Raw genomic sequence first — 24,918 nt, 5'->3', positions numbered from 1 at the left:
AAATGTCTCCCAAGAATCACAGATGCTTGAAAAGAGGATTTTAGTGTCAAGTGAACATCCAACACTACAAAATCTTCGAGGTAAAAAAATTTATCTACTTGAACTAAAACATCTTCAACAACTCCCCTTGGTATCTTAATTGATATGTCAGCTAGTTGTAAAATGATTGGAGTTGGTTTCAAACCAAGTTGTTCCTATACATTATAAGGCAGTAAATTCACACTTGAACCAAGATCTAACAATGCTTGACCAATTTTTGAACTTTCTATAACACAAGCAATTGCAGGTGAACCTGGATCTTTATATTTTGGTGGAGTGTTGCTTTGGATTATGGTGCTGACCTGCTCAATAAGGAAGGCTTTCTTCTGCACATTTAATTTCCTTTTAACAGTACATAATTTTTTTAGAAACTTAGCATAGTTAGGAATTTATTGAATAGCATCCAGCAAAGGGATGTTAATCCTAACTTGCTTGAATATTTCTAAAATTTCATATTGATATTTATCTTTGTACTGAAGGGCCAACCTTTGAGGGAAAGGTGCAGGTACAAGGTATGAAATTTTTTTAGCTTTGGTTTCACTCTGTTGAACCTCGTGTTGAGCAAGTTTAGAGACCTTACCAGTCTTGTATGAACCTTGAGTTGTAATGTTTACCACTCTACCACTTCTTAAAGTAGCAATTGCCTTCACTTGTCTATGTTTGAACTCTTAGCTGCTGCTTGAGCCGGTTAACCTTGTGGATTTGGTTGTGGTTGTGCGGGAAATTTCCCTTTCTTTTGGGAGCTTAGGGTAGTGGTCATCTTTGTAAGTGTGCTTTGGATGCTATTTATTGCTTGAGAAATCTGGTTGTTGATTGTTGTTTGTCTTTGCATGAACTGCTACAAAGTGTTTGTCATTTGTTGAATTGTAACCTCAAGTCCCATTTTCTGCATTGGAGGTGCCTGATTTGTAAGTTGAGAGGGTTCTAGAGCTAAGGTTGCTGGAGTTGCATTCTAGTCACTTCTCCAATTGAAACTTGGGTAGGTTCTCCATCCTGAATTGTAAGTGTTAGAGTAGAGATCAGAATATGGTTTAGGTACCATGTTTACAACATTAGATTGGTCTAATAACACTTCTTTGAAAGCAAGGATCGTGGGACATTCATTAGTTGAATGCCCATGATCCTTACATATGCCACACTTCTTTGAAATTTTAGAGACATCATGCACTTCATTCACTTTTTTCAACTCCATAGCTTCTATTTTTCTAGATAACAAAGTTAACTTAACACGCAAATTATCATCTTCCTTTAAAGTGTATTTGCCATGACCAGACTCAACATGCCTAGACCTATCATACACATCAGCAATGTCCCAAGATTGAGTATTTTCAGCTCAGTAATCAAAATAATCAGCTACTTCTTCAAGTTCTTTGTTGAAAAACTCTTCATTGCTCATGATTTCTACAAATTTGCTCATTTTGGGTGTCAAAATTTCATAAAAAAAATTGATCATATGCCAATCTTCATAACCATGGCGAGGACAAGCATTTAAAAGATCCTTGAACCTTTCCCAGCTTTGATAAAAAGTTCAGGATCTTTTTAGGTAAAGTTCATAATCTATTTTTTAAGTGCATTTGTCTTGTGTATTGGAAAGAGTTTCTTCAAATATTCAGTTTGTATTTCCTGCCATGTGCCTATAGATCTAGGTCTTAATGAATTCAACCATGTTTTAGCTTTGCCTTTCAAGGAAAATGGAAACAAGTTTAGTCTAATAATCTCTTCAGTGCAGGTTTGGTCCATGAATGTAGAACAAACCTCTTCAAACTCTTTGATATGCAGATAAGGGTTCTCGGACTCCATGTCATGAAAATGTGGAATCAAAGGAATCATTTCAGGTTTGAAATTAAAGTTGTTTACATTCAAATATTGGATTATGCATGAGGGTGTACTAGTTCTAACATGATGTAAATAATCTCTAAGTGTGCTATTCTGATTTACTATTTCCTTATCATGATGCTATGGGTATCAGATGATGATTCAAGTGAAATGAATGCAAAATCGGAAGATGTTAGTGATTTTGCCCTAACCAGCTGAGATGTGTGGTCTCTAGTCCAACCAGACATACAAACAAGAGCAAAAAATAAAAGAAAATGAAAAGTAAACAAGTAAAATGAAAAAAAGATCAGATGTCACCCAAGCTGCGAAGAGATTCACAGCACCATAAACGTCCTCTCAACAGTAAAGAAATGCTCTGATAAACACCAGTTGTCCTCGGCAATGGTGCCAAAAACTTGATGAGCTACAAATATTACCTCCAAGCATCGAAGCAATCATGTTGTATACAAGGATAAATCCAAGTCATTTGCACAGGGATACTGATATTCATGCAGAACAGAAATGTAATGAGTTGTGTTTTATGGAGATTTTGATTGTAAAAGAATTGTTTATACAACTAAGGAGAGAAACAACAAAGAAAATGTTTATGTACTGATGGTATATACTAATGAAGAGGATGGTTTTGCTTTTGGGTGAAAGAGTTTGAAAATTAAGTAGAAGTGGTTCTCTGGTTGCTTGTCGAATAAAAAGAAGTGAGAAAAATGAATATTAGTAAAATAGATGCAAGAAATTAGAAGTTGTAGAAAATCAATACCTATAAAGCAATGTATCAAACACCTGAACTACGAGTATGTCTCCTCCTATTCTACTCTGATTGATTCTTCCGACTCTATTACTCAATTGCCAATCCATTCTAAGAATTAACAACCGGAAAATGAAAGAATTAAACCCAAATTTCACCAATTCTAAGTATCTTCAGAGTGCAAATGAATTTACCATGAAGCACCAACCGTGAAAAATCTTGAAAAGATTACCAAGATTCTAATGTGTCTTGCGTCAACAACAGAATAAGAACAAGAGTCTCTAGCTTTACTTTTCTAAAAAATCAACTTGCAAAATAATAAAATGCAATTTACCATACCGAAATTACTTTAATAAGTAGTTTGAAACAAAAGAAGCCATAACCCGTAGCTCAGGCTCAAAGCTTAGCTTTCCATGGACAGAATTCAAATCAAAGTCCAGAACAACCATAGCAGAAAGTGAAATTGAAGAAAAGAAAAAACTAGAGAATCCCCACAAAAATGGCCCTGCCTTATGATATATCACCCCCCCCCATCCTTTTCCTCATTTCTCCCTCTTCTCACGCACATCTTCTTGTCCAGCTAGTATAACAGTTTTTCTCCCTTCCTTGCTGACGTCCAGAACCTTCTACTCATTCTCCCTTCATCATCCATTTTGCTTTAGCTTTGCAAATGTGTACTGAGTTGGGCTGTGTCAAATTCTTTAGTGTGTAACTTGCTTGCACGTGACTTTGAGCCTAAAACCAGTTCATATTTATCAAGCCCATAAGACCTAGCCCAATTCAATCACTTCAAACCCAAAATGCACCTATTTGTCCACTCATATAGCAACTGCTAATTTGTAACATAAATCTCTAACATGTATAACCTGCTCAACAAAGCTATTTAATTATGCACAAATCAACAATTTTTTTTCATTAATCATATATATAGAAGTAGTTATATAATTATATTGCCATGGATATTTGGTTTTTCTTTAGCTTTAAATATCATTTTTTTGCACTCTTCACATGATAAATTTTTATCTTTGTTATATATGTAGTACTAAATTCATGATAATTATATGCTTATTGGATGATATATTTTACTCTTTTGATGATCATTCTGTTGAGGATCGAAATAACTTTAGGTACGATATTTGGATTGAGAACATTGAAAAGAAATTAAGGATCCTCGACATATATAGGATCTTTGATTGTCTATGTAGTACTGCCATAGATAAGTATTTAGAGCATGTTTTTTTTTTCCAAGGAAATATGCTTATAAGTTTAAGATTTTTACTAGCCTAGCTAGCTAGTTTCTAGGATTTTGATATTTTAAGAAGGAAGTTGATCGACTAGAACAAAAGGAAATGTATTCCTCTATATAAGTGACAACCAATCTGTTATAATCGAGTACTCGAACCATCTTCTATATATTTAACTAATGTGGGAAAAAGTATTTGATCTCTCACCCTCGATTGTAATGAGTTGATCGTCACATCTTAGAGAAATTTATATATCTCATTAGTTCTCTCACGATCTAATCAAAATGTATAAGGTTTTCTACATGAAGTACTTGAGAAATTGTGTAAATTAATTAAACTAAGTTGATATAATTAATTAGTATATTATGATCAAAGGATAGATCCATTGCATTTTTAAGGGCATTGTTAAATTAAAAGAAGAATGACCAGCAGATCATGAGAACCAGTTACTTGGCTTATTTTTATTTTTATTTTAGTAAGGGAAGGTGTAGATCATTATTTTTTTGTTATAATAATTGTGAACAGTGATTTTTTCTTTTTTTTTTTTGTTAGTTTTCTTGTTTCCATTAAGTCCTAGTTAAGCCACCGTTTGTGTCCATTTGTGTTGTTTATGTTTGTTTGTTTTCCATTATAATAACTTTAAATATGCAAGGAAAACAATGTCGATCAAGCTATGCAGGGATACGATTGTATTTTCCTATACATTCCGTTTGTGGTTATTTGTGTTGTTTGTATTCCATTATTAATAACTTAAATTTGTAAGGAAAACAGTGTCACATTATAATATGTTCAGGCTATGTAGGGATATAATTGTCTTTTTCTATACATTATAATAAGTTACAATTTGAAAATACACAGTTTCATTTGTCCTCATTTTCCCCTTTTGTCCAATTCTATGTGCTCTCTTTTTTTCCCTTTTGTCCGTGTGCCAGCAACTGAATTTGTGAATATTGTCCATGCATTAGAATGGTAGCTGCAAATAGAAAGAGAAAATATATTAAATTATATAATATATTATATTGCATGCAATATAAAATCTGTGGAGACAGATTTTAATGGTAGCTGCAAATAGAAAGAGAAAATATATTAAATTATATAATATATTATATTACATGCAGTATAAAATCTGTGGAGGCAGGTTTAAATAAATGAAAAATGAAAGGACAAAATGGAAATGTAATGCGATATATTACATGCAATATATGGCATTACATATTGGATATTGCGGATCAATAGCAAAAGACAAAAATAATCCTAGAACCATCCTAAAAATGTCAAGCTTGTGTTGTCAGTCTCATTACAAATTCCATAATGTGCATCTTTATCTGTTAGCAGTATAAATTTATAATATGCAGTATAACTTATAATTTATAATAAGTTACTTTTTATGTTTGTATGTCTAGGCAGTGAGAGATTAGAAATTTATAATCACATGAGGTAGCCAAATGGCCAGACAGTGCAGTAGACAGGTTCAAAGTTTGAATATCAAGAGACATCTTTCGTAAGAACCCAAGAGGCATTGAACTGTATTTAAGAAAACCCTTCTATTACTTTCAATGCAGTGGTGCTAAGGTTTGAAAAGTGACTGATACCTTCTATTTCCTTCTATTACAAATATCCCTTCTATTACAAGCGGTGCAGTGGTGCTACGGTTTCAAGGAAGAATGAAAAGTGAGTCTAACTGCTTTTGTGTGTTTATAGTACAAGTCTATCTATACATTACATATTTTTGTTCATATTTCTAATAAATGAAGTAATTGATACCATAAAACTTAGAAATTTATAAAACTTATTAAAAAACCTATAAGAAATCTCAATTCAGAAAACTTATTCGTGCAACTGTATATTCAATTTATCTTCTATTTCTTTCAGTTTCTTCTACGCTCTGTTTCTCTCAAATCAGTTGTGTGGAAGTAGTGCAATGGTGCTAAGGTTTGAAGAAACATTGAAAAGATCAATCTAACTGCCTTTTGAGTTGTTTATAGTATATATATAATCTATCTATGTTTTGTGTGTTTATAGTATATATATAGTCTATATATGCATTACACATGTTTGCTAATATTTCTAAGAAAGATGCAGCAGAAATAATTAGAAAATCAAGAAAAAAAACTGAGATTAAAAAAGGCCTGAAAGTACCTGGAGAATGGGGTCATTCTATAGTGATAGATTGTACCAAAACAAAACAAGAAGTCTAAAATATAAAAAAGAGAAGAAGAGGAACCCAGAAATTTAAACAAATCAATTTTTATATATATATTTTTTAGAAACCATATATAAATAACTGGAAATATGAAACAATTGTTGAAAATCTCAGCAAAAGGAAAAAACCTCTAAATCAGATCAATTGATTCAAAAAATGAAAAATAGAAGTTAGAAGCATGAAAATGATTGTAGAGAAGTAATAATCACATAAAAATATGCACAAAAAGCAAACCACAATCCAAAGTCCTTGAAAAAAAAATCCCAGATCAGGTCAATTAAATTGTTAGAACATGCACACTGAAACACACTGTTAGCACCAACCAAAAGAAGAGAAACACGAAGATTAAAGAAAACTAACTGAACATACTTTGTTTAGAAACCAAACCAATCAACAGAGTTAATAAAAACATCCACAATAACCAGCCCACAGGTCAATTAAACCAAAAAAATGAAACCCATACATTTTTGTTTAGAAAACAAACATGCAAAAAAAAAAAAAAAACATCCAGAAAAAAGGATGAGATTGAAAGAACAAACCTAATTTTAGGAGGAGAGCTTCGGCCTCAAAGTCCATGCAAAAAAAAAAAAAAAACCATCAAATCAGATCAATTCAAAGAACAAACAAAAAGACAATAACACTCACATACAAAAAAAAATGAAAAAAGAAAAGAAAAGGAAACAACACAATGATATGGAAACCAAAAAAGCAAAACCCATACATTTTTGTTCAGAAAACAAACATGCAAAAAAAAAAAAAAAAAAAAAAAAGACCAGAAAACAAACATGCAAAAATGAAACCCATACATTTTTCTTTGAAAACAAACATACAAAAAAAAAAAAAAAAAACAAACAAAACAAACATCCAGGGAAAAAATGATAAGAATGAAAGAACAAACCTGATTTCAGAAGGAGGAGAGCTTCAGTCTAAAAGTCCATGCAAAAAATAAACCATCAAATCGGATCAATTCAAGAAAGAAAAAATAAGAAGACAACAATGCAATGACATACAAATTACAAACCAAAAAATGAAACCCATAAGAAAACGCATGAACCCAAGCACTGACAAAAAATATTAACAAAAATTCAAACACTTTGGATGTAAATTCGTAACTCAAAAAAGGAAAAAAAAAAAAAAACACAATCACAAACATGTAATCTAGAAAGATTTGTTAACTTCTCTAGAAGAAAAGAAATGGAGAAGGAGAACTATTTGAATAATAGGAAAAAAAAAATAAGAAAATTAGCAAACTAAGAAAAATAAATTTGTAACTTAACAGATTTGAATTACAAATACTCAGATTTAGAGTTAGAGGTATAAATCTGTTGAAATTTATAAAGAGAAAGACAAAAAATACACAGAGAGGATCTGAGGTAAGATCTCTCGAATCTGGAATTTAATGTATAGATAAGTCTAGATTCTAAAAATAAGAATAAAAATATAGACCTGCATAAGAAAAAAAAAAAAAAAATATATATATATATATATAGAAAAGGATCAAACTTTGTACAATAACATATCTTAATTAGAATTTCTTAGATCTACAATAAATGTCTACATCCGCCAAGTTTAGAATATAAACAAAAAAATTTCATGTGAAAAAAAAATCAAATATGTAGTACAGTAGACTTGAAGAAGAACTGCACAACCAATAACAATAAAAAGAGTAAAATGAGAAAAGAAACAAAATAGCAAAACAAATTTATAGTCCAACACATCTGAGTCAGAGGTGCTCAAGTTTAGAGTAAAATTTAAAAATCTTTTCAAATTTATAAACATGAAAAGACAAAAAGAAATAAACCGAGGGATCTAAGACAAAACTGTGTAAAGATATGTCCAGATTCAAAACGGATGATAAAAATTATAACTCTGAAGAGCAAATAAAATAAAAAAGAATCAAACTTTAAATACTGACATATATCAATAAAAAATTTCCAAATCTAGAATAAAATGTCCAGATATGTCAGAGTTTATAAAGATGGGCAAGAAAAAATAAATCTGAGCTAAAACTTCAATGATGTAATACAAAGAAAAAAAATTTAGACCTTAAAAGTAAAGAAAAAAAAAGAAATATATAGTGCATTACATTTGAATAAAAAAAATTCAAAGACTTATACTCAACTGTCTATAAGTCTTTAGATCGGTTAAAACAAAACATGGGGAGGGTAAACAATTAAAACCTAGAGCATGGCAAGCAATGTATGCAGTATTCATCATTTCTATTGGATGACAAAGACTATAAATGCAAAACAGACAATTGCGATCAAAGAAAAACACAGAGAGAAAAACAACGACAGAGATTAAAAAACATGCACAGAACAAAAAATAAAAAAATATTCAAATCGTGTACACTAACAAATCTGAGGCAAAACTTTAGAGATCTAGACTAAAACGTCAAGATTTGTCAATTTAAAAATGAAAAAAAAATAACCAAACAATAGATCAAATTAAATAGAAAAGTTCATGAGAGATATCTTTTCAGACAACTCCAGAAACAACAAATAAACATCAATCGATAAAGCAAAAAAAACATAGATCTAAACATGGTCTCTCCAAGTGTGCGAAAATTACTTACAATGCTAAAATATAACCTGAGACAAAGTTTCACAGATCTAGACTAAAACGTCAAGATTTGTTAGTTTAAAAATGAAAAAAAAAAAAAAAAAAACAAACAATAGATCTACAAATTAAATAGAAAAGTTCATAAGAGATATATTTTCAGACGACTCCAGAAACAACAAATAAAATTAATCGATAAACCAAGAAAAAAAAATATAGATATGAACATGGTCTCTCCAAGTGGTCTATCAAGAAATTCTTTGAAAAGTTACTTGCAGTGCTAAAATATAATTTTCAAAGAATTAAGGAGGTGCAAGAGGTGGCGGCACAACAACGTAACAGTGTATTTTGGACTATGGCCGTGGGTCTCAAAAATCCAACTTTTGAATTGAGACAAACGAAAATTTGGAAGGGCTAGGAAATAGCTTAGGGGTGTTGGTGAAACTACTGGTAGTGGAGGTTGGCCGTGGGTGGCAGCGTGGATGGCGGTTAAAGGTCAAAGTACTCAAATCGAAAATGGGGATGGATGAGCTTCAAGGGTGGCCGATCGGAGCTGGAGAAGGGTGGTTAGAGGGCTGATGGTGGTGTGGTGAAAAGCTGGTGGCCAACGGAGGCGCATGAGCTCAAGGGTGCCGTGGCTTGGAGTTGCGCGTGGAGGCTAACGACGACGAGGGAGGAGTTGAAAATAGAGGGGGAAGGTCGCCGGCCAGAGGGGAAGAAAATGGGAGGGGCGGTGTCACTCACGGAGGGCGCACGACGATGCACTGGGCGGACTGGGGAGAGAGAAGGGGGTGTCGTGTGAGAGAAGAGATAGAGAAATCTTCTATTCTAGACACACACACACACACACACACACATATATATATATATGAGGTAGATGAAAGGAATGAACTCTTGTCATTTTCTCAAACCACATGCAGACTCTTTTCTATAGTGCTACGATGGAGAAAAGAGAAAACAAGAAAGAGAGATGGCGGACAAGAAGAGTCGAGAAGAAAGTGTGAGGAGAGAGAAAAGTCTGAGAGAAATGAAGGTGTCGACGTAGAGAAGAAAAGAAGTAGACGGAGAAAAATAACCTTAGGTTTATAACTATTGTGCCCAAAACGGCACCGTTTAAGGGTCAAAGGCTGGGATTCACAGAGTGCACGGAATAATATATTTTAAGAGAAATATTTTATTTTTTTAGGATTATAGACTAAATCCGGCCAACAATTTCAAAATATATTTTGGGATTTAAATTTGTTTATACATTTTTTTTAATTACTCATAAATATTAGTTTTCATTAATATATTATTCTTAAAATGTATTTCTAATATAATGTAGAAAATAGAATTTTGGATAAAGGCAGATAATGGTGGTTGACTTGCGCCAATTATTTTTTTACATGTCATGTATTGTCTATAAAAAAATGATTACAATGATATCTTCCTTTGTTATCATTGCAAAAACTAAAGCTTTTTCCCAACCACGGTATGTATCTTTCATTTTTTTATATAATTTATGTAACAGATTTAATGTATAGTCTTTATTGACTCAAACTTAAAATTACATTTCAATCAAATTTATAGTTCTCGAGCATATGTCGAACTCGACGATGGTATAGGAAGATTGTCTGCTGTTATGTTTGTTGAAGTTGTAGAAGAATCATTCGGTTGTTCAGCAGTTGAGCTTATGAATCAAACTGGGGAGGTATGTTTCCTTATTTTCAATTGTTTTATTGATGTGAGTAAAAAAATCTATCTTAAAATTTTTCACACACTTACTGCATTATCTATAAGTAAAATGACTTTCATATTCAAATTGACTTTTATTTACATCATGAATACTAATTTCATTATAAACATTGTATTACAAAGTTTATGTTATTTTACAGGAACATTTGTCATATATAGAAAAAATTACAGCACAAGCTTCACAAAAAGAATGGATGATTCAACTTTATGTTAACCCTAACCGACTCAACCAACAACACCACAAGAATTTCAACGTCGTCTCTATTGATCCTGTACAAGATGACACAAAATGATGAATCATAGTACAAACATCAAACGACACATATTTTGAACTACCGTTTTTGTTGGACTTTTATTAAACTTATCGTAGGAAGTTTTGCTAAAATTATGAATGTTATAAATATGTATTGGATTGAATGATATTTTGAACTAATATTTTTATTTTCTCCACTATACCTTAAATTATTAAGTGAAATCAATCATTTTTATAAAATATATATTATTTTTTACAAATAAACATTTCATAAAACTAGGCAATATATATATATATATATATATATATGTATATATGCATGTATATGATGTTAGATTATTCGTGGTAAGATTGTCTTAATTAAGACTTTTGGGTTCATGCAGTGGATTGGATGCAGACCTGTTGATTCCCTTTTTGGTTTTTTGGACTATCAATTTGAATGTTAAATCCTATATATACTACTTCTAGCAATATAGGAGGAATTTGGACCCAGATTTACACCTAACTAGGACGTTCTAAATTGATTAAGATTATTATAAAAGTACTACTCTATCACCATTATTATAAAATGATGATCATACATATATGTAGGTTATCATCATGATTATGGTCTAGGTAGGGAATTAATTATTAACTGAGAAATAAAGTTTTTTGTGAGATTAGCTATTCATGTTTAATTCCCATTCTTATTAATTAATGCATGCACAGGAAAATCAGTAGACATATATTAATATCTTTGATCAGCTTAATTCTTACTACATAGAACTAAACAAAAAGCGTAAGGACAGTAGTTTTGAGCTATGATCACTACTTCTGATGCATGGATATGCAGTAGTACGTACTAGTACCTAATAACAAGCTGCATGCCTAAATTAATTAAGCAAATGAAAAAAATATGAGCTCTATTTTTGGGTTGAGATAGAGGAAATCCATTAGTCTTTATAACTGCTTGATTTTATTCAGCGTAATTAAGCAGCAGCAACCTTAAAATTGACAAGAGTAGTACTGCTAGCTGCGAGCTCAGCAGCATGCCTGTACCGAACAAAATTGCACGCTCTTGAGGGGGCCCTGAGTACGCTAGCTAGCTGCTCGATCGAGAGTTGAGTGCCATGATTGAATGGGATTAAAATGCGCGCGCGGACGCTCTCGCTTGTACCAAATAAATTAGCTAGTGGGTAAATGGGGCCTATGTTATTTACAGTTTACAATTGCATCCATCCAATTATCCTCGATGTGGGGGGGTTGAAATTTGAGCAGCGCCTGCATACAGTTAGGTAGGCAAACTTCTTAATTAGACAGAAGACACTTTAATCATTTGCAGAAAAAGATCGGATCAGATGCTAATAAATCAATTTAAATCGTAACAAACGATTTTGAAATGGCAGTAACTCTGATATGAAATGGTACATGCAGTACCATATATATGCAAACCTCATGATGATCTGAGACGTTCAAGAAGCTGTAATTTGTGTTGTCAAACATCGCCTTAGTCTCTTTAGTACTGTGCGAGTTGGTTTATTTGATCATGAGCGTTTCTTGATTAATTTGTAACTTCGGCATGCAGAGGCATCTATATATATTTATGCCTGATCATCACTAGCTTGTTTAAATTGCTATGGACGCAACATCTAGAGATATAATATTACTGGCACTTGCATCGATCCCTTTTGCCAAAATTCTGAAAGAAGGTAGGGAAGTTGTGGGGGCATGCATGTTGATGTAGAACACATGATGACCCAGAAACTTACAATGATTGCTGCTTTCCTTTTAGCATAAAATGCTCATGAAGTGAATTAGGAGCTTATAAACATAGTGAAAATGAAAGACAACAAGTCATTCAAGGATTAATTAGATGTACCAACTATCTGCAATAATGGGGTGTTTCCTCTTCCTCCTTTAACTCAGACCCACCAATTCCTTTTCCTTCATCTTTTTCAATATTCCTCAGCCCCCACCGTTCATGATTTGTTTTGCTTTTGTTGGCACCATCGTTACTCTCTCTCAATTGTTTAGTCCAACTAATAGATTGAGTAGAAGATCAAGAGTCATTAAAACGACTTTAAGCATGCATGCTGCAATATTCTAGCTATACTTTAAAAACTCGAGAGAAAGAGATCAGAGTAGCATATATTAATCATGCTCTACCTTGTGCAATTCGAAATTTAGAGTATAAACCATCATGATATTCCTATCTACTAGATGCGGGTCACTGGGTTGACCATATCGGATAAGGATTTTCTCCATTTCAAATAAAATACATGATAGAATCCTATTGTAAAATATGAATTATTTTGATCATTCATTTATCAACATATGCGAAATAATTAAAATACTCCATCTCAAACCTTGGAAGAAACATACCACCAAGACCAAGGCCTTAATTACCACTTGAACCAACTCCTAGGGGTTCAACTCCACCCATTAACTTTGAAAGATTTGAATACTTTGAGTCGCTGCCATCAAAGTTGAATAATTTACATATCACAAATCGCAAGTTCTACCTATCAATGAAGAAACATACAGTGCAGTACGGTCGAAGATTTAGTAAAGGTAAGGGGTGACTAACCGGCCGGTATGTCTAAATTAAAGAGACACTGGACACACAGAACAGAGAAAATTTTGATAAAGGTCATCATGTATGGATTCCTATACAGCCCTGTACTCGATGCTAACTTATAACCATTAATTAGATGCCCGGAAATCACCATCTCTTTAGCGGAGAATTTCGACAAAAATTCCTTCCCATGATTCTGTCCTTCTATGTTTGCCTCTCTCTCTCTCTCTCTCTCCCCTCCACAGTGCACACCCACATCTATAAACTAAAGTTCAAAAGATTTTCCTAAGAGCCAAACACAGACCACTAGATACAGATTCCTGATCTCACAGATCACAATCTCTTTTTCAAGCAAACCAACTTCAAGGTCCGGCAGAGTCCAAACTTTACCATGCAGTTCTCGCCAACTGTTCTCATCCAAATCAGTTAAATAAATATATATCAGATAACCATACCATTTTTGGATCAAAATGGGATCTGCGACATCTTCGATGGCTGCAAAATTCGCATTCTTTCCACCGGACCCGCCATCTTATAGCATTTATGTCGATGTGTCCACTGGGAAAATGAGGATGTCCGATGTTGTTCATCAGAGGGAGGACGTGGATGTGTTGAAGTTGAGCACCAAGAGAGGGAATGAGATCGTTGCTATGTACGTAAAGAACCCGTCTGCATCTATGACTGTACTTTACTCTCATGGCAATGCTGCTGATCTTGGCCAGATGTATCACATTTTCACCGAGCTTAGCCTTCACCTTGGCGTTAATCTGATGGGGTCGGTTTTACTTATTTTTATTTTTGAACCAAAAGAAATCAATGTTTTGATATAGTTTGGTATTTTTTTTTTCTTGGTTTTCCATTCAGTCAGAATCAGTATGATTTTTTACTCGTTGCAGGTACGACTATTCTGGATATGGACAGTCGTCTGGAAAGGTAAATTCTCCCTATTCTCACCTCTAAGATGATCTCTGGATATTCTGAGTTAAAACCAGTGAGGTTGAGCACGTTTGATTAGCTCAGCATGCCTTTGGTCAGAGGAAAGATAATACAAAGTTTCACTTTTTAACATCTTGGAGCGTAGCCTATATGGGCATACCCCATGCAATTAATGCACAAAATATCCTGCACAGATGTGAAAAAAATCTTTCTTTACCCTTGATTTGATAAGAAATGAAAAGAAACTTAATGCTGAGTGCTAATTTTCATTCCATAAGCACAAGCCTTCAATCATTGATTCGCCGCAACTGCATAATGTGGGGGAGTTATGTTTCAAAATTAATGGGATGCCGATCCTTATATAGAGCTTTAGATTGAAGTAGTGAAATGGTAATTATGTTTTATGCTGTAGCTTTTGCTTTCTAGCCATTTTTACTCGGTTTCTTCACCAATTTAGATTAGGAGTTTAGGCAGAGTACTGAAATATCTGGTGCATCTGTACAAACTAGGCAAGTGAGCAGGACACATATGCGGACGTAGAGGCTGCTTATAAATGCCTTGAAGAGACCTATGGAGTGAAGGAGGAAGACATAATATTGTATGGCCAATCGGTTGGAAGTGGACCAACTCTGGAACTGGCTATCCATTTGCCTCGATTGAGAGCTGTGATTCTTCACAGTCCCATCCTGTCTGGCCTGCGTGTCATGTACCCAGTTAAGCGAACATTCTGGTTTGACATATACAAGGTTTTGCCCCCACTTCTCGCTTTCAAACTGTTGCTTTGCTCTTTTTACATGAGATGTTGTCTTTTATTAAAAGGTTTCCCTTTATTTCTGTTGCAGAACATTGATAAGATTCCACTAGTCAATTGCCCCGTTCTCGTAATTCATGTGAGTGTAACTTTTGTTTGATCCTTCCATTTCCAGTTCGATCACACATTAAAGGTATCTTGAGCATGTTCATTTCTTCCATGGCCTGATTGCTTATCCTTTGTCTGTATATTGCACAAAGGCTACATCACTCTGGACAAGTAAACGTATTTAACACTTCTTGCCTTTTCATATATGAAAATTAGGTAAGTTCCTGTGGTATAATATATTTCCTGAAATGGGATCTACCTACATAGATTTCAGTGTTTTCCTGAAAGCAGTCTCCCTTGATCACAGGAATGGCTATGGACCATCCTGCCTGGTCCATGCTACAGGGGTATATATAGAGGCTTTATAAAGCCTATCATTCTGTGTTTCCAGATTCAATTTTTTAGGATGTGACTCTGCATTGGCATGCGATGATAATTTTAGATGTTTATCATCTATGAAGCGACATGACATCGTGTGAATGGCTAGAAAATCAACCACTTCATGCTGGTTAGTAAGTTATTGGTAAACGTGACACCCAGTTTACGGCTTTAGCAACATGAAACTACTTGTTGTAGGACTGACTCTGTACACCCGTTAAGTTCCAGAATTTTATTATCTTGCCCGAAACTTTTGACATAAAAGAAACTAATTTAGTTATAGGGTCCCAGCAAGTGTTCGATTTGACACTGTTATTGGTATTTGAAGGGAACTGAAGATGAAGTTGTGGATTTCTCTCATGGTAAGCAGCTCTGGGAGCTTTGCAAAGAGAAGTATGAACCTTTGTGGCTTAAAGGAGGAAACCACTGCAACTTAGAACTCTATCCAGAGTACTTAAAGCATCTCAGGAAGTTCATAACAGCGGTGGAGAAATTACCTCGTCTCCAATTCGAGTCTGGAGAAATTTCAGAACAATCAGAGAACTCATCGAGTGCCACGGAACAGAAGTCCAGAGCAAGCACAGACTATAGAGAGAAGTCTAGGCCTAGTATTGGGCAGAGAGAAAAATCAAGGCTGAGCACAGACAATAGGGAAAAATCAAGAACCAGCACAGACAAGAGGGAGAAGTCAAGAAGAAGCATGGATCGGTCTGGAAAGGCGAGGAACAGCACGGATCAATCGGAGAGAGCAAGGAATAGTTTCGACCGGTCAGTTGAACTAACATAAGAAATTTCAATCCATCTTCCATACTTTTTTGTTTTCACTACCTTGTTGTTGGTGATTGGTTTTGCTATAAATGTGACTGACTTTTGAAACCAATTAATCATATGGCAGCTTGGGAGACATGGTGAGATCAGTTGGATTATGCAATGTTGATTGTTTGAAGCAGACAGCTTTGGAGGCCTGAGGTTTTAAGGATTCAGTTCTAGTGATTGCTGCTTTGTAAATTCTGTTACAGTTAAATGTTTGGTTGACTGGTTCAGAAGTTCAACTGATTATCATATGTAAAGGCGAGAGACTTTCCAAGTGTTGATGTTGTTGCTTAAAGGGAAAGTAGTAGTTGTTCTGGCACAAGTAATTTGAACCTGTTTCAGATTTCATATATTCTTTTAGAATAAAGTCTATGTTGGCAGAATGATTTCTATTACAAACAATAAATAAGGCCTTTCAGGTGCTACCAAAGACCAAAGTATTTTAAGAACTGCTATATCATATCATAAAGAACTCAAATTTGCAGCTTAACCCAGCATTGCCAACAGTTTGTAGACTGTTCCTGAAATTGAGTGCAAATAGTCTGTAAAGGTTAGTAAGATGCCAAGTACTGTTAAGAACTGCTGCATTATCTTACTGAGAACTACAGATTGCAGCTAACCAAGCAGTGCGAACGGCAAGTCAATGTCCACTTAGGTTTGGTTTTGATCCCATCCTTAAATTGCGCGCAACTTGATTCTACGAGGCTGCACGTTAAGAATCAATTCAAGACATGTTTTTTTTTTTTTTTTTTTACAGTTGCTCTCTAAAATTGATCTATTTTAGGGAGTGGGATTTGTTTTTTTGGGGAATTTCGTCAAGATTTGGCTAAAAAGTTAGTTTAGGGAGGCAATAGGAAACTGGAGAGCTTGTGAGTAGAAAAAACAAATTCACCTCTTTTTTCACCATTAAAGGCATGGCATTTAAAAAAAAAAAAAAAAAAAAACAAGTTTCAAAGAGATAAATTTCTCTTAAGTTTTTTTTATAAAAAGTGAGTCTCACTAAAAGATGAGTCGCGCCCAGAGTAACTCGTTCACTTTGACCGTTAGTTGCTTTTGTAACTTTTTTTTATTTTTTATTTTTCTATTCATACTTTTTAAATATATTTAAATATTTTAAAAAAATAAAAAAAATACACCAATAGATTTAAAAATACTTCATTAATTTTTATGTAAAATTTCTTTTTTTTCCGAACAGTCAAGTAGAGCGGTAAGAATTGGTAGGCAAAATAACATTTTCCCTAAAAGATAATAGATTTTTTTACATTTTATAAAGTGAAATTTATTTTTTTACAAAAGAGCTGTGATTTGTTTACGTGAAATTTATACAAATTATTTTTCTTAAAAATAAAAATACAGCAAACCATCACATCAAATGAAGTACGGTGCCTGTGAACAATGTTTTTCACTCTCCATTGTCTGGTCATCTTTAATTATACATTAATTACTTAAATACAGTCATTTAAAATGCTAATTTATAGGTCAATTATATTATCGATTGAAAGTTTGAAAATAATATTACAGATTTTATTTATAAAATTTAAGATACCTTCATCTTTCTTTAAAAAGAAAAGATAGAAGAATATAATTATAATAATATTTGTCAAATAATATATTTTTAGAGTAACGTTAAATACATTATAAAGTTATAGAGTATACAAATGCTATGTATTTATTTTAAAAAAGATTAAAATCTATTATTAAAAAAATAATTTTTTTTTCATGTAGATTCTATATTTATTCATTTTTTAAAAAAAAAACACGACGCTTGCACATTTTATAATTTTAAATATCTTTTTTTATATTTTTATGGATGTGCAAAAATTAATATTGAAAAGAGTTTCTAATATTTCGTATTAGCATATTTGACTGAAAATAATGAGGATAGAATGACTGAAAAAATGAAATTGTTTTTCTGCATTGTAAAGAAAAGAGGAAATGAAGCTGATATTGTGTATGCTGAAATGGCAACATCCAGGCCTTACAATTCCACGCAAATGGCTCCAAAACACAGGCCTCAACCCTTCTGCCGTTTCTAGAACCCTCTACCGTCCCATCTTAAACCCCTCGCTAGGGTTTTGCTCCATTCTCACTCTTTCCCATCACAAAGATAAGAAGGAGCCCCAAAATCGGTCTTCCTCCTCCAACGAACTTTCTCAAGGGGTAAATGGCTCCAGTGCTTAATAGAAGCTTGGCCACTGCTTCTCTTGCTTCCCTTCCCTCTTCATCTCCCTTTTTAGTGAGAAACAGGAACGGGGTTTTAAATCTCAGAAACTCTTTTTTGCCACAAAATGGTCCCAGAAAAGGCTTTTATTCTGCTGGGTTGAAGTGGAAGATTGAGAGAAGGGATAATCGAGTCGCGGTGCGGTGCGAGGCTGCGGTGGCCGAGAAAGAGGCTTCCGAGTCTTCTGGTGAAAAGTTTGAGTACCAAGCGGAGGTGGGTCTCTTTAGACTGCAATGAATTCCAGGCCTTTTGGGCTTTGGCTGAAGTGTTATCTCGCTTATACTCTTGTTTGGATTCTGAGAAAATATGGGAGATGAAAGTTAAAGTTGGGATTTTGGCGACTGCAACTTAAACCAATCTTCTTACTGCTGCTTCGCAGCTCAATTAATCTGTGCGAAAAACTGAGGCGGCGTACTGACCGGAATATCTGTTTTTCCTCGTATCTTTTGCGAAAGTTCATATTTAACAGAAAAAATAAAATAAAAGTTGTTGGAGAATTTGTGGGTTTTGTAGTAGTCTTCAACTTGAGAAATTATTGGACCTTTCGTCTATTCATGTCTGCCTTTTTTGTGTGCTTTTGAGGCTTAATTTTTTAATGAGTTTTGAATTGAAAGTGATATATCAAAGCAAATTGCAGGTTAGTCGCCTATTGGATTTGATAGTTCATAGTTTGTACAGCCACAAGGAGGTGTTCCTTCGAGAGCTTGTGAGGTGAGCTAAGCACATGCTCTTTCCAAGTCAGACTTACTTCCGGTCATACATTCTGTACTGAAATACTTTGGTTTCTGCTTGTACGACTTGCACACTAGTGTGTAGAGTCACTTACTCACTAGTTTGTAGAGTCGAACTTAATCTGTGGGCTTTAGTTGAGGAACGTATAGCTTATTTGGAAAGTCTCCCTTTTGTGTTTCTCATCTGCCGAAACCATATGTTTCCTATATGTAATTTTAGATTTGCACTTGTCAGTGTGCATGCTTGGGTCTTCAGTGAGTGGTCGTGTTTTGTTTTCTCCTCTATGTTCACCTCAGTTCTATTCTTATGTTCCAGTAATGCAAGTGATGCTTTAGACAAGCTGAGATTCTTAAGTGTGACTGAACCCTCACTGCTTGGGGACTCTGGTGAACTAGAGATACGTATCAAACCGGATCCAGACAATGGAACAATCACCATAACGTATGTGAAGCTAAATTGTAGTCCAATATTTTCCTGGACAACTTTTGAGTTGTTTGAGATGCGATTCCCTGAATTTGCAGAGACACTGGTATTGGAATGACCAAAGAAGAGCTCATTGACTGTCTTGGAACTATTGCACAGAGTGGAACTTCAAAGTTCTTAAAGGCTCTCAAGGTAATTCATACCATTTACATGTGAATTGCATTATTTGCACAGCTTTTTTCTGTGTGATTGCATTTTATGCTCTTGAAGCTTAATGTCTCAACCTTATTTGTTGTTAGGAAAATAATGATCTTGGGGCAGACAATAGTCTGATTGGTCAATTTGGTGTGGGGTTCTATTCTGCCTTTCTTGTTGCTGAGAAGGTAATCATAATTTTTTTAGCTTCTTGCAATTTCCTTTTCCAGTTGCTTGAAGCTTAGGATGTAAATTTTTATCCTGGGTGGCCAGTAATTGGGCTTAATTTGTATACATTATATGCAATTAGGTTGTCGTGTCTACGAAGAGCCCAAAATCAGATAAGCAATATGTTTGGGAAGCTGCAGCTGATAGTAGCTCATATGAGATCAGGGAAGAAACTGATACTGAAAATATTCTACGTCGTGGAACCCAAATCACTCTCTATTTAAGGGTATGCAGCTATGCTTTATTTTCTAATGAGATTAGTTATGGAAAATTCTGCATGTGTGTTTCCTACTCTTGTTTGAATAGAAAAGAAAACTGGTAAATGGAGCTACTTGAGATGTTGGATCTTGTCATTTATCTTGATGATTTCCTTGTTAAATCCCATATCATTCACACTTATGTGGAATGACATGGAATAGGAGGGTGTATATCTGTTTGTTGGGAGCTTATTAGGGAGAAAAAAAAAAAAAAAAAAACATATTCTGCCATCCTGTGCCTAGCAGCACAAATTAGAAATTGAAAATATTATTGGAATATTCTATTGAGTATAAGCTTCGAAAAAATTCAAAAAATCCTCATTCTGTTGTTTCATTTGCAGCCGGATGACAAGTATGAATTCTCAGACCCAGCTAGGATTCAGGGTTTGGTGAAGAATTACTCTCAGTTTGTTTCCTTCCCCATCTATACATGGCAAGAGAAATCGAGGACTGTTGAGGTGAGATGCCTTAAACTCTCCCTCTTACGAGGGAGTTTGTTGGAGAAATTGATTCTTTTTCTGTGTGTGCATGACATATTTATCTATTTAGTAAAACAATTAGCTACCTTTTTTTCTTGCATCTTTTACTATGTGTTAATGATGTTACCCATTGTTATAGGATTGTTGGTTCCCAATAATAGTTGTTACCCTTAAAACATTTCCTTCTTGGTCATTGTGCCGAACAATCTTATTTTGTCTTATTATCTTTATTTCCTGATATGTTGTGACTTATCTTCTCCACCATTCATGGTTAAGAAACCTAGTCTCTGATGGAATAAGGAAAAATTTGTTATCTGGTCTTTACTGAATTGAAATTGCACAGGTGGAAGAGGAGGAAGAACCAAAAGAAGGAGAAGAACCAAAGCCAGAGGTAACTAACATGGCATTCCTGATTTGGGCTTATTTGGGCATTTCACTTCTCTCTCTCAGCACGAATGATTGTATTACTGTACTTTTGACCAGGGTGAGAGGAAAAAGAAGACTACTAAAACGGAGAAATACTGGGACTGGGAATTGGCCAATGAGACAAAGCCAATTTGGGTGAGTTTAACCTGTGTCTGCTTTCCAAGTTTATGGTATATGGTATTGAGTATCTTTTATAGTGATGTGGCTTAATGGCTTGAATTTTGTGCAATCTCTTGTACATTTAGTTTCATATCCTCTAGCTTACATATTCTGCTCTGCTGCAGATGCGGAATCCAAAGGAAATCCAGAAGGATGAGTACCAAGAATTCTATAAAAAGACTTTTAATGAATTCTTGGACCCAGTTGCATACACTCACTTCACCACTGAGGTGTGTAGATGTTTTCATTTATCTACGCATGGAGTACCGCAATTATGAATATAAATTCTAAATTTACTCTCAAAACTGTGCAGGGTGAGGTTGAGTTTAGAAGTGTCTTGTATATTCCTGGGATGGGTCCTCTTAACAATGAAGATGTAATTAATCCAAAAACAAAGAATATACGCTTATATGTGAAGCGGGTATTTATCTCAGATGATTTTGATGGTGAGCTGGTAAGTTTTACCATATTAAATTAGGCTCTATGATGTTGCATATTGATGCTTGCTTGCTTTAATTTTTGGGTCATACAACTGAACTAAATTTTGGTGTTTGTTTGCAGTTCCCACGCTACTTGAGCTTTGTGAAGGGTGTTGTGGATTCAGATGACCTTCCTCTCAATGTTTCTCGAGAGATACTTCAAGAAAGCAGAATTGTAAGATCGAATCTGTCAACACTTATTTAGCATGCTCCCAAAAAAAATTCATAGATGTGCACATTATGGTAAACTAATTTTCAATTTGTGAGGATCCCTGTGTCCACTATCCAGGATTTAAATTTTTTTGGAATCAAGATATTATTATTTTTTGATCGGTAAACAAAATTTTATTGATCAAAAGAATAGGCAAAAGCCCAAGTATACGGGAAATGTTTGGGGTGAGAGAGGCTCGAACTCTCTCAAAAGAATAGGCAAAATTTTTTGGAATCAAGATATTATTGCATGTTTCTTATCTCCATATATGCTTGATACTTTTAGGTGCGAATAATGAGAAAGAGACTTGTCCGGAAAACATTTGACATGATTCAAGAGGTCTCAGAAAGTGAAAATAAAGAGGTCCATATCTATTAAACTTTTTGTTTCCTTTCTAGATCTCAATTGAGGCTGCTCATTTATGGACTGACAAATTTAATTCCAGGACTACAAGAAATTGTGGGAGAATTTTGGCAGATTCCTAAAGTTAGGATGCGTTGAGGATTCTGGAAATCACAAGCGCATAACACCGTTGTTGCGGTTTTACACTTCCAAAAGTGAGGAGGAGCTGAAAAGCTTGGATGATTATGTTGAAAACATGGGTGAAAAGCAAAATGCTATCTATTACTTGGCAACAGACAGCTTGAAAAGTGCCAAGAGTGCTCCTTTCTTGGAGAAGCTGATTCAAAAAGACATCGAGGTATGCATTTTATCGGGGTTTAGGTGGGACTAAAAGCTCAGTACTTACAGAAGAAATTTTGGGTTAGAAATGTTGTAGATAAGTTTGTGGATGTGCTGGGGAATTTTTGCATGTCAAAACACTTATCACATTTGTATAGGAAAACTTATTTGGTACTTATCGGAAAAAAAAACTTATTTGTGATTGTACCCTTTCTGAAATTACTATTCTCATTAATTGCATTTAACCACCCGGACAACCATATGCTTTAACCCGCATTAAAATGCAGGGCCATTTGTTGAAGATAAAAGTACATTGAACCCATATAATGTTTTACCATGAACTGATGTGGGTTATATATTTTAGGTTCTGTACTTGATTGAACCTATAGATGAAGTTGCCATCCAGAACCTGCAGACATACAAAGAAAAGAAATTTGTTGACATTAGCAAAGAAGACTTAGAGCTTGGTTAGTACTTTCGTTTTCCCATGTGTCACTGTTGAAAGCACTGATTTTAAGAGGTTCATTATGGTATCTCTTGTGATTTTGTTGTGCATCTTTCATGACTGTGCTTTAGGTGATGAGGATGAGGTGAAAGAAAGGGAAACAAAACAAGAATATAATCTTGTCTGCGATTGGATAAAGCAACAGCTTGGTGATAAGGTAGCAAAAGTCCAAGTCTCAAAGCGACTAAGCTCCTCTCCCTGTGTGCTTGTTTCTGGAAAGTTTGGATGGTCTGCTAATATGGAAAGGTCAGTCGTGGGCTTTTAACATTCAGGCTACGTAATCAAGAGCTATGCTGTTGATCCTCGTGATAAATGTTGGTGATTGTGTATTATTCAATGAAGGTTTAAATGATTTGCTTTTGCACTGTTTTGTAGACTGATGAAGGCTCAGGCTCTTGGAGACACTTCAAGTTTGGAGTTCATGAGGGGAAGGAGAATATTGGAGATTAATCCAGATCATCCCATCATCAAAGATCTCAATGTGAGACAATTTGACTCTGCTAATTACACAATTCTGAACTACTCTTGACACTGACCAACAGTACTCTGGTGTTGGTATTCTACTTGCAGGCTGCATGCAAGAATGATCCTGACAGTACTGATGCCAAGAGAGCTGTTGACCTCTTGTATGATACAGCATTGATCTCCAGTGGATTCTCGGTAAGACCCATCCAAAGATTTTTCTCTTATAAAATGGCTTGCATACTTCACGTGGCTTTTGATATTATTTGAATTTCTTCCTTCAATGATGCAGCCTGACAGCCCAGCCGACTTGGGAAATAAGATCTATGAGATGATGGCAATGGCCCTTGGAGGAAGATGGGGCAGATTAGAAGAGGGAGTGGCAGATGCACCCCAAGATGATGCTGCAGAATCCAGTGTGACAGATGGCGAAACTTTTGAATCACAAGTGGTTGAACCATCTGAAGTGAGGACAGAGAATGATCCTTGGAGTGATTAAACGTCATATTTTGGAAGTGTTTCATTATTGTTTAGGAAATAATGCACGGGAAGAGAATTGCAAAGAACTTTTTTTTTTGTTGGGGGGGGGGGGGGGGGGGGGGGGGTAAGAGAGTGTATACTGATTACCTAGTGGGAAAAGAGAGTTTTGCTGGTTGCGGTTCGTGTAAGTTTCACAAATGGGTTCCTGCCAGTTGATTCTGGTAGGGATTTGAAGGTCCACTTGTTGGGACAGGCTAGCACGACAGCATTTCTTTTGGTGCTCCTACTTTCATTTGCATTCCATTGACAGAAAATCTGGTATGTAAGATGAAAAATAACTTAAATTTTTATATTTGTAGCCGAAAGGTACCACTTAGAACCACTCAAATGGAAACATTTAGACTCGGTTGCACGAAATGAATCAACTTTGAAACCCTCCTGAAATCACGATTGTTCTAGTTTCCTCCAAATGCACATTTACAACAAAGAAAAGAAGATGAAAGGTAAGATAGGGAAGTGATAGGCTGCTTTCTTGTCGTAGAACCATTCATCTTGACATTGATGATGCCGAGAAGGTCGTCAAAACGAAGTGTTCCTGATGATTGTGTCCAACGTCACCCCAATGCAACTAAAATCAGAAAACGCTTGCAATAGGGTTGCCTTGTTGCGTTTTCAACGTCTGCCTTTGATTGCAGTATATAATTTTAGAAGCAGCAGCATTTAGGGAGTTTTGTTCCCGTTGATTCATGTTATCTAGGGATGAAGTGAGTAAAATATCTTGAAAAAAACCTACACTACAGAAGGAAAGGGAAAGGGTGTTTGGGATTATT

The 24,918-nt window shown here is 34.8% G+C and overlaps 2 protein-coding genes and 1 non-coding gene across 3 annotated transcripts; all 3 read left to right on the top strand.

Moving 5' to 3' along the window:
• Positions 1 to 1,505: 1,505 nt before the first annotated feature.
• LOC121256826 lies at positions 1,506 to 1,611 on the top strand. The gene has a single exon (XR_005939114.1). It is a non-coding gene; the product is annotated as a small nucleolar RNA R71 (small nucleolar RNA).
• An 11,632-nt stretch (positions 1,612 to 13,243) lies between these two features.
• Positions 13,244 to 16,575, top strand: LOC121254044 (alpha/beta hydrolase domain-containing protein 17B-like). Its single transcript, XM_041154008.1, has 6 exons — positions 13,244 to 13,939; positions 14,061 to 14,097; positions 14,610 to 14,846; positions 14,943 to 14,990; positions 15,666 to 16,105; positions 16,233 to 16,575. The coding sequence occupies exons 1-6, from the start codon at positions 13,635 to 13,637 to the stop codon at positions 16,303 to 16,305; spliced, it is 1,140 nt and encodes a 379-aa protein (XP_041009942.1). The 5' UTR covers positions 13,244 to 13,634; the 3' UTR covers positions 16,306 to 16,575.
• A 1,533-nt stretch (positions 16,576 to 18,108) lies between these two features.
• LOC121254410 (heat shock protein 90-5, chloroplastic) lies at positions 18,109 to 24,437 on the top strand. Its single transcript, XM_041154437.1, has 19 exons — positions 18,109 to 18,584; positions 19,009 to 19,082; positions 19,419 to 19,544; positions 19,625 to 19,718; positions 19,826 to 19,909; positions 20,032 to 20,175; positions 20,548 to 20,664; positions 21,029 to 21,076; positions 21,169 to 21,246; positions 21,396 to 21,500; positions 21,584 to 21,724; positions 21,832 to 21,924; positions 22,246 to 22,323; positions 22,406 to 22,660; positions 23,006 to 23,108; positions 23,218 to 23,392; positions 23,522 to 23,627; positions 23,717 to 23,806; positions 23,901 to 24,437. The coding sequence occupies exons 1-19, from the start codon at positions 18,315 to 18,317 to the stop codon at positions 24,105 to 24,107; spliced, it is 2,388 nt and encodes a 795-aa protein (XP_041010371.1). The 5' UTR covers positions 18,109 to 18,314; the 3' UTR covers positions 24,108 to 24,437.
• The last annotated feature ends 481 nt before the right edge of the window (positions 24,438 to 24,918 follow it).

This window comes from Juglans microcarpa x Juglans regia, chromosome 3D (genome assembly GCF_004785595.1).
Source record: "Juglans microcarpa x Juglans regia isolate MS1-56 chromosome 3D, Jm3101_v1.0, whole genome shotgun sequence".
Classification (NCBI taxonomy): domain Eukaryota; kingdom Viridiplantae; phylum Streptophyta; class Magnoliopsida; order Fagales; family Juglandaceae; genus Juglans; species Juglans microcarpa x Juglans regia.
Note: the sequence above shows the minus strand (reverse complement) of the source record. Positions and strands in the feature narration are given on the sequence as shown.

Excerpts from the sequence above, each read along its gene's own strand:
- LOC121254044 (XM_041154008.1), top strand. The coding sequence starts at position 13,635 with ATGGGATCTGCGACATCTTCGATGGCTGCAAAATTCGCATTCTTTCCA. Across the intron at positions 14,847-14,942 it reads TCTGGTTTGACATATACAAG|AACATTGATAAGATTCCACT; the intron begins GTTTTGCCCCCA and ends TTTCTGTTGCAG. Across the intron at positions 14,991-15,665 it reads GCCCCGTTCTCGTAATTCAT|GGAACTGAAGATGAAGTTGT; the intron begins GTGAGTGTAACT and ends TGGTATTTGAAG.
- LOC121254410 (XM_041154437.1), top strand. The coding sequence starts at position 18,315 with ATGGCTCCAGTGCTTAATAGAAGCTTGGCCACTGCTTCTCTTGCTTCC. Across the intron at positions 20,665-21,028 it reads AGAAATCGAGGACTGTTGAG|GTGGAAGAGGAGGAAGAACC; the intron begins GTGAGATGCCTT and ends GAAATTGCACAG. Across the intron at positions 21,925-22,245 it reads TACTTCAAGAAAGCAGAATT|GTGCGAATAATGAGAAAGAG; the intron begins GTAAGATCGAAT and ends TGATACTTTTAG.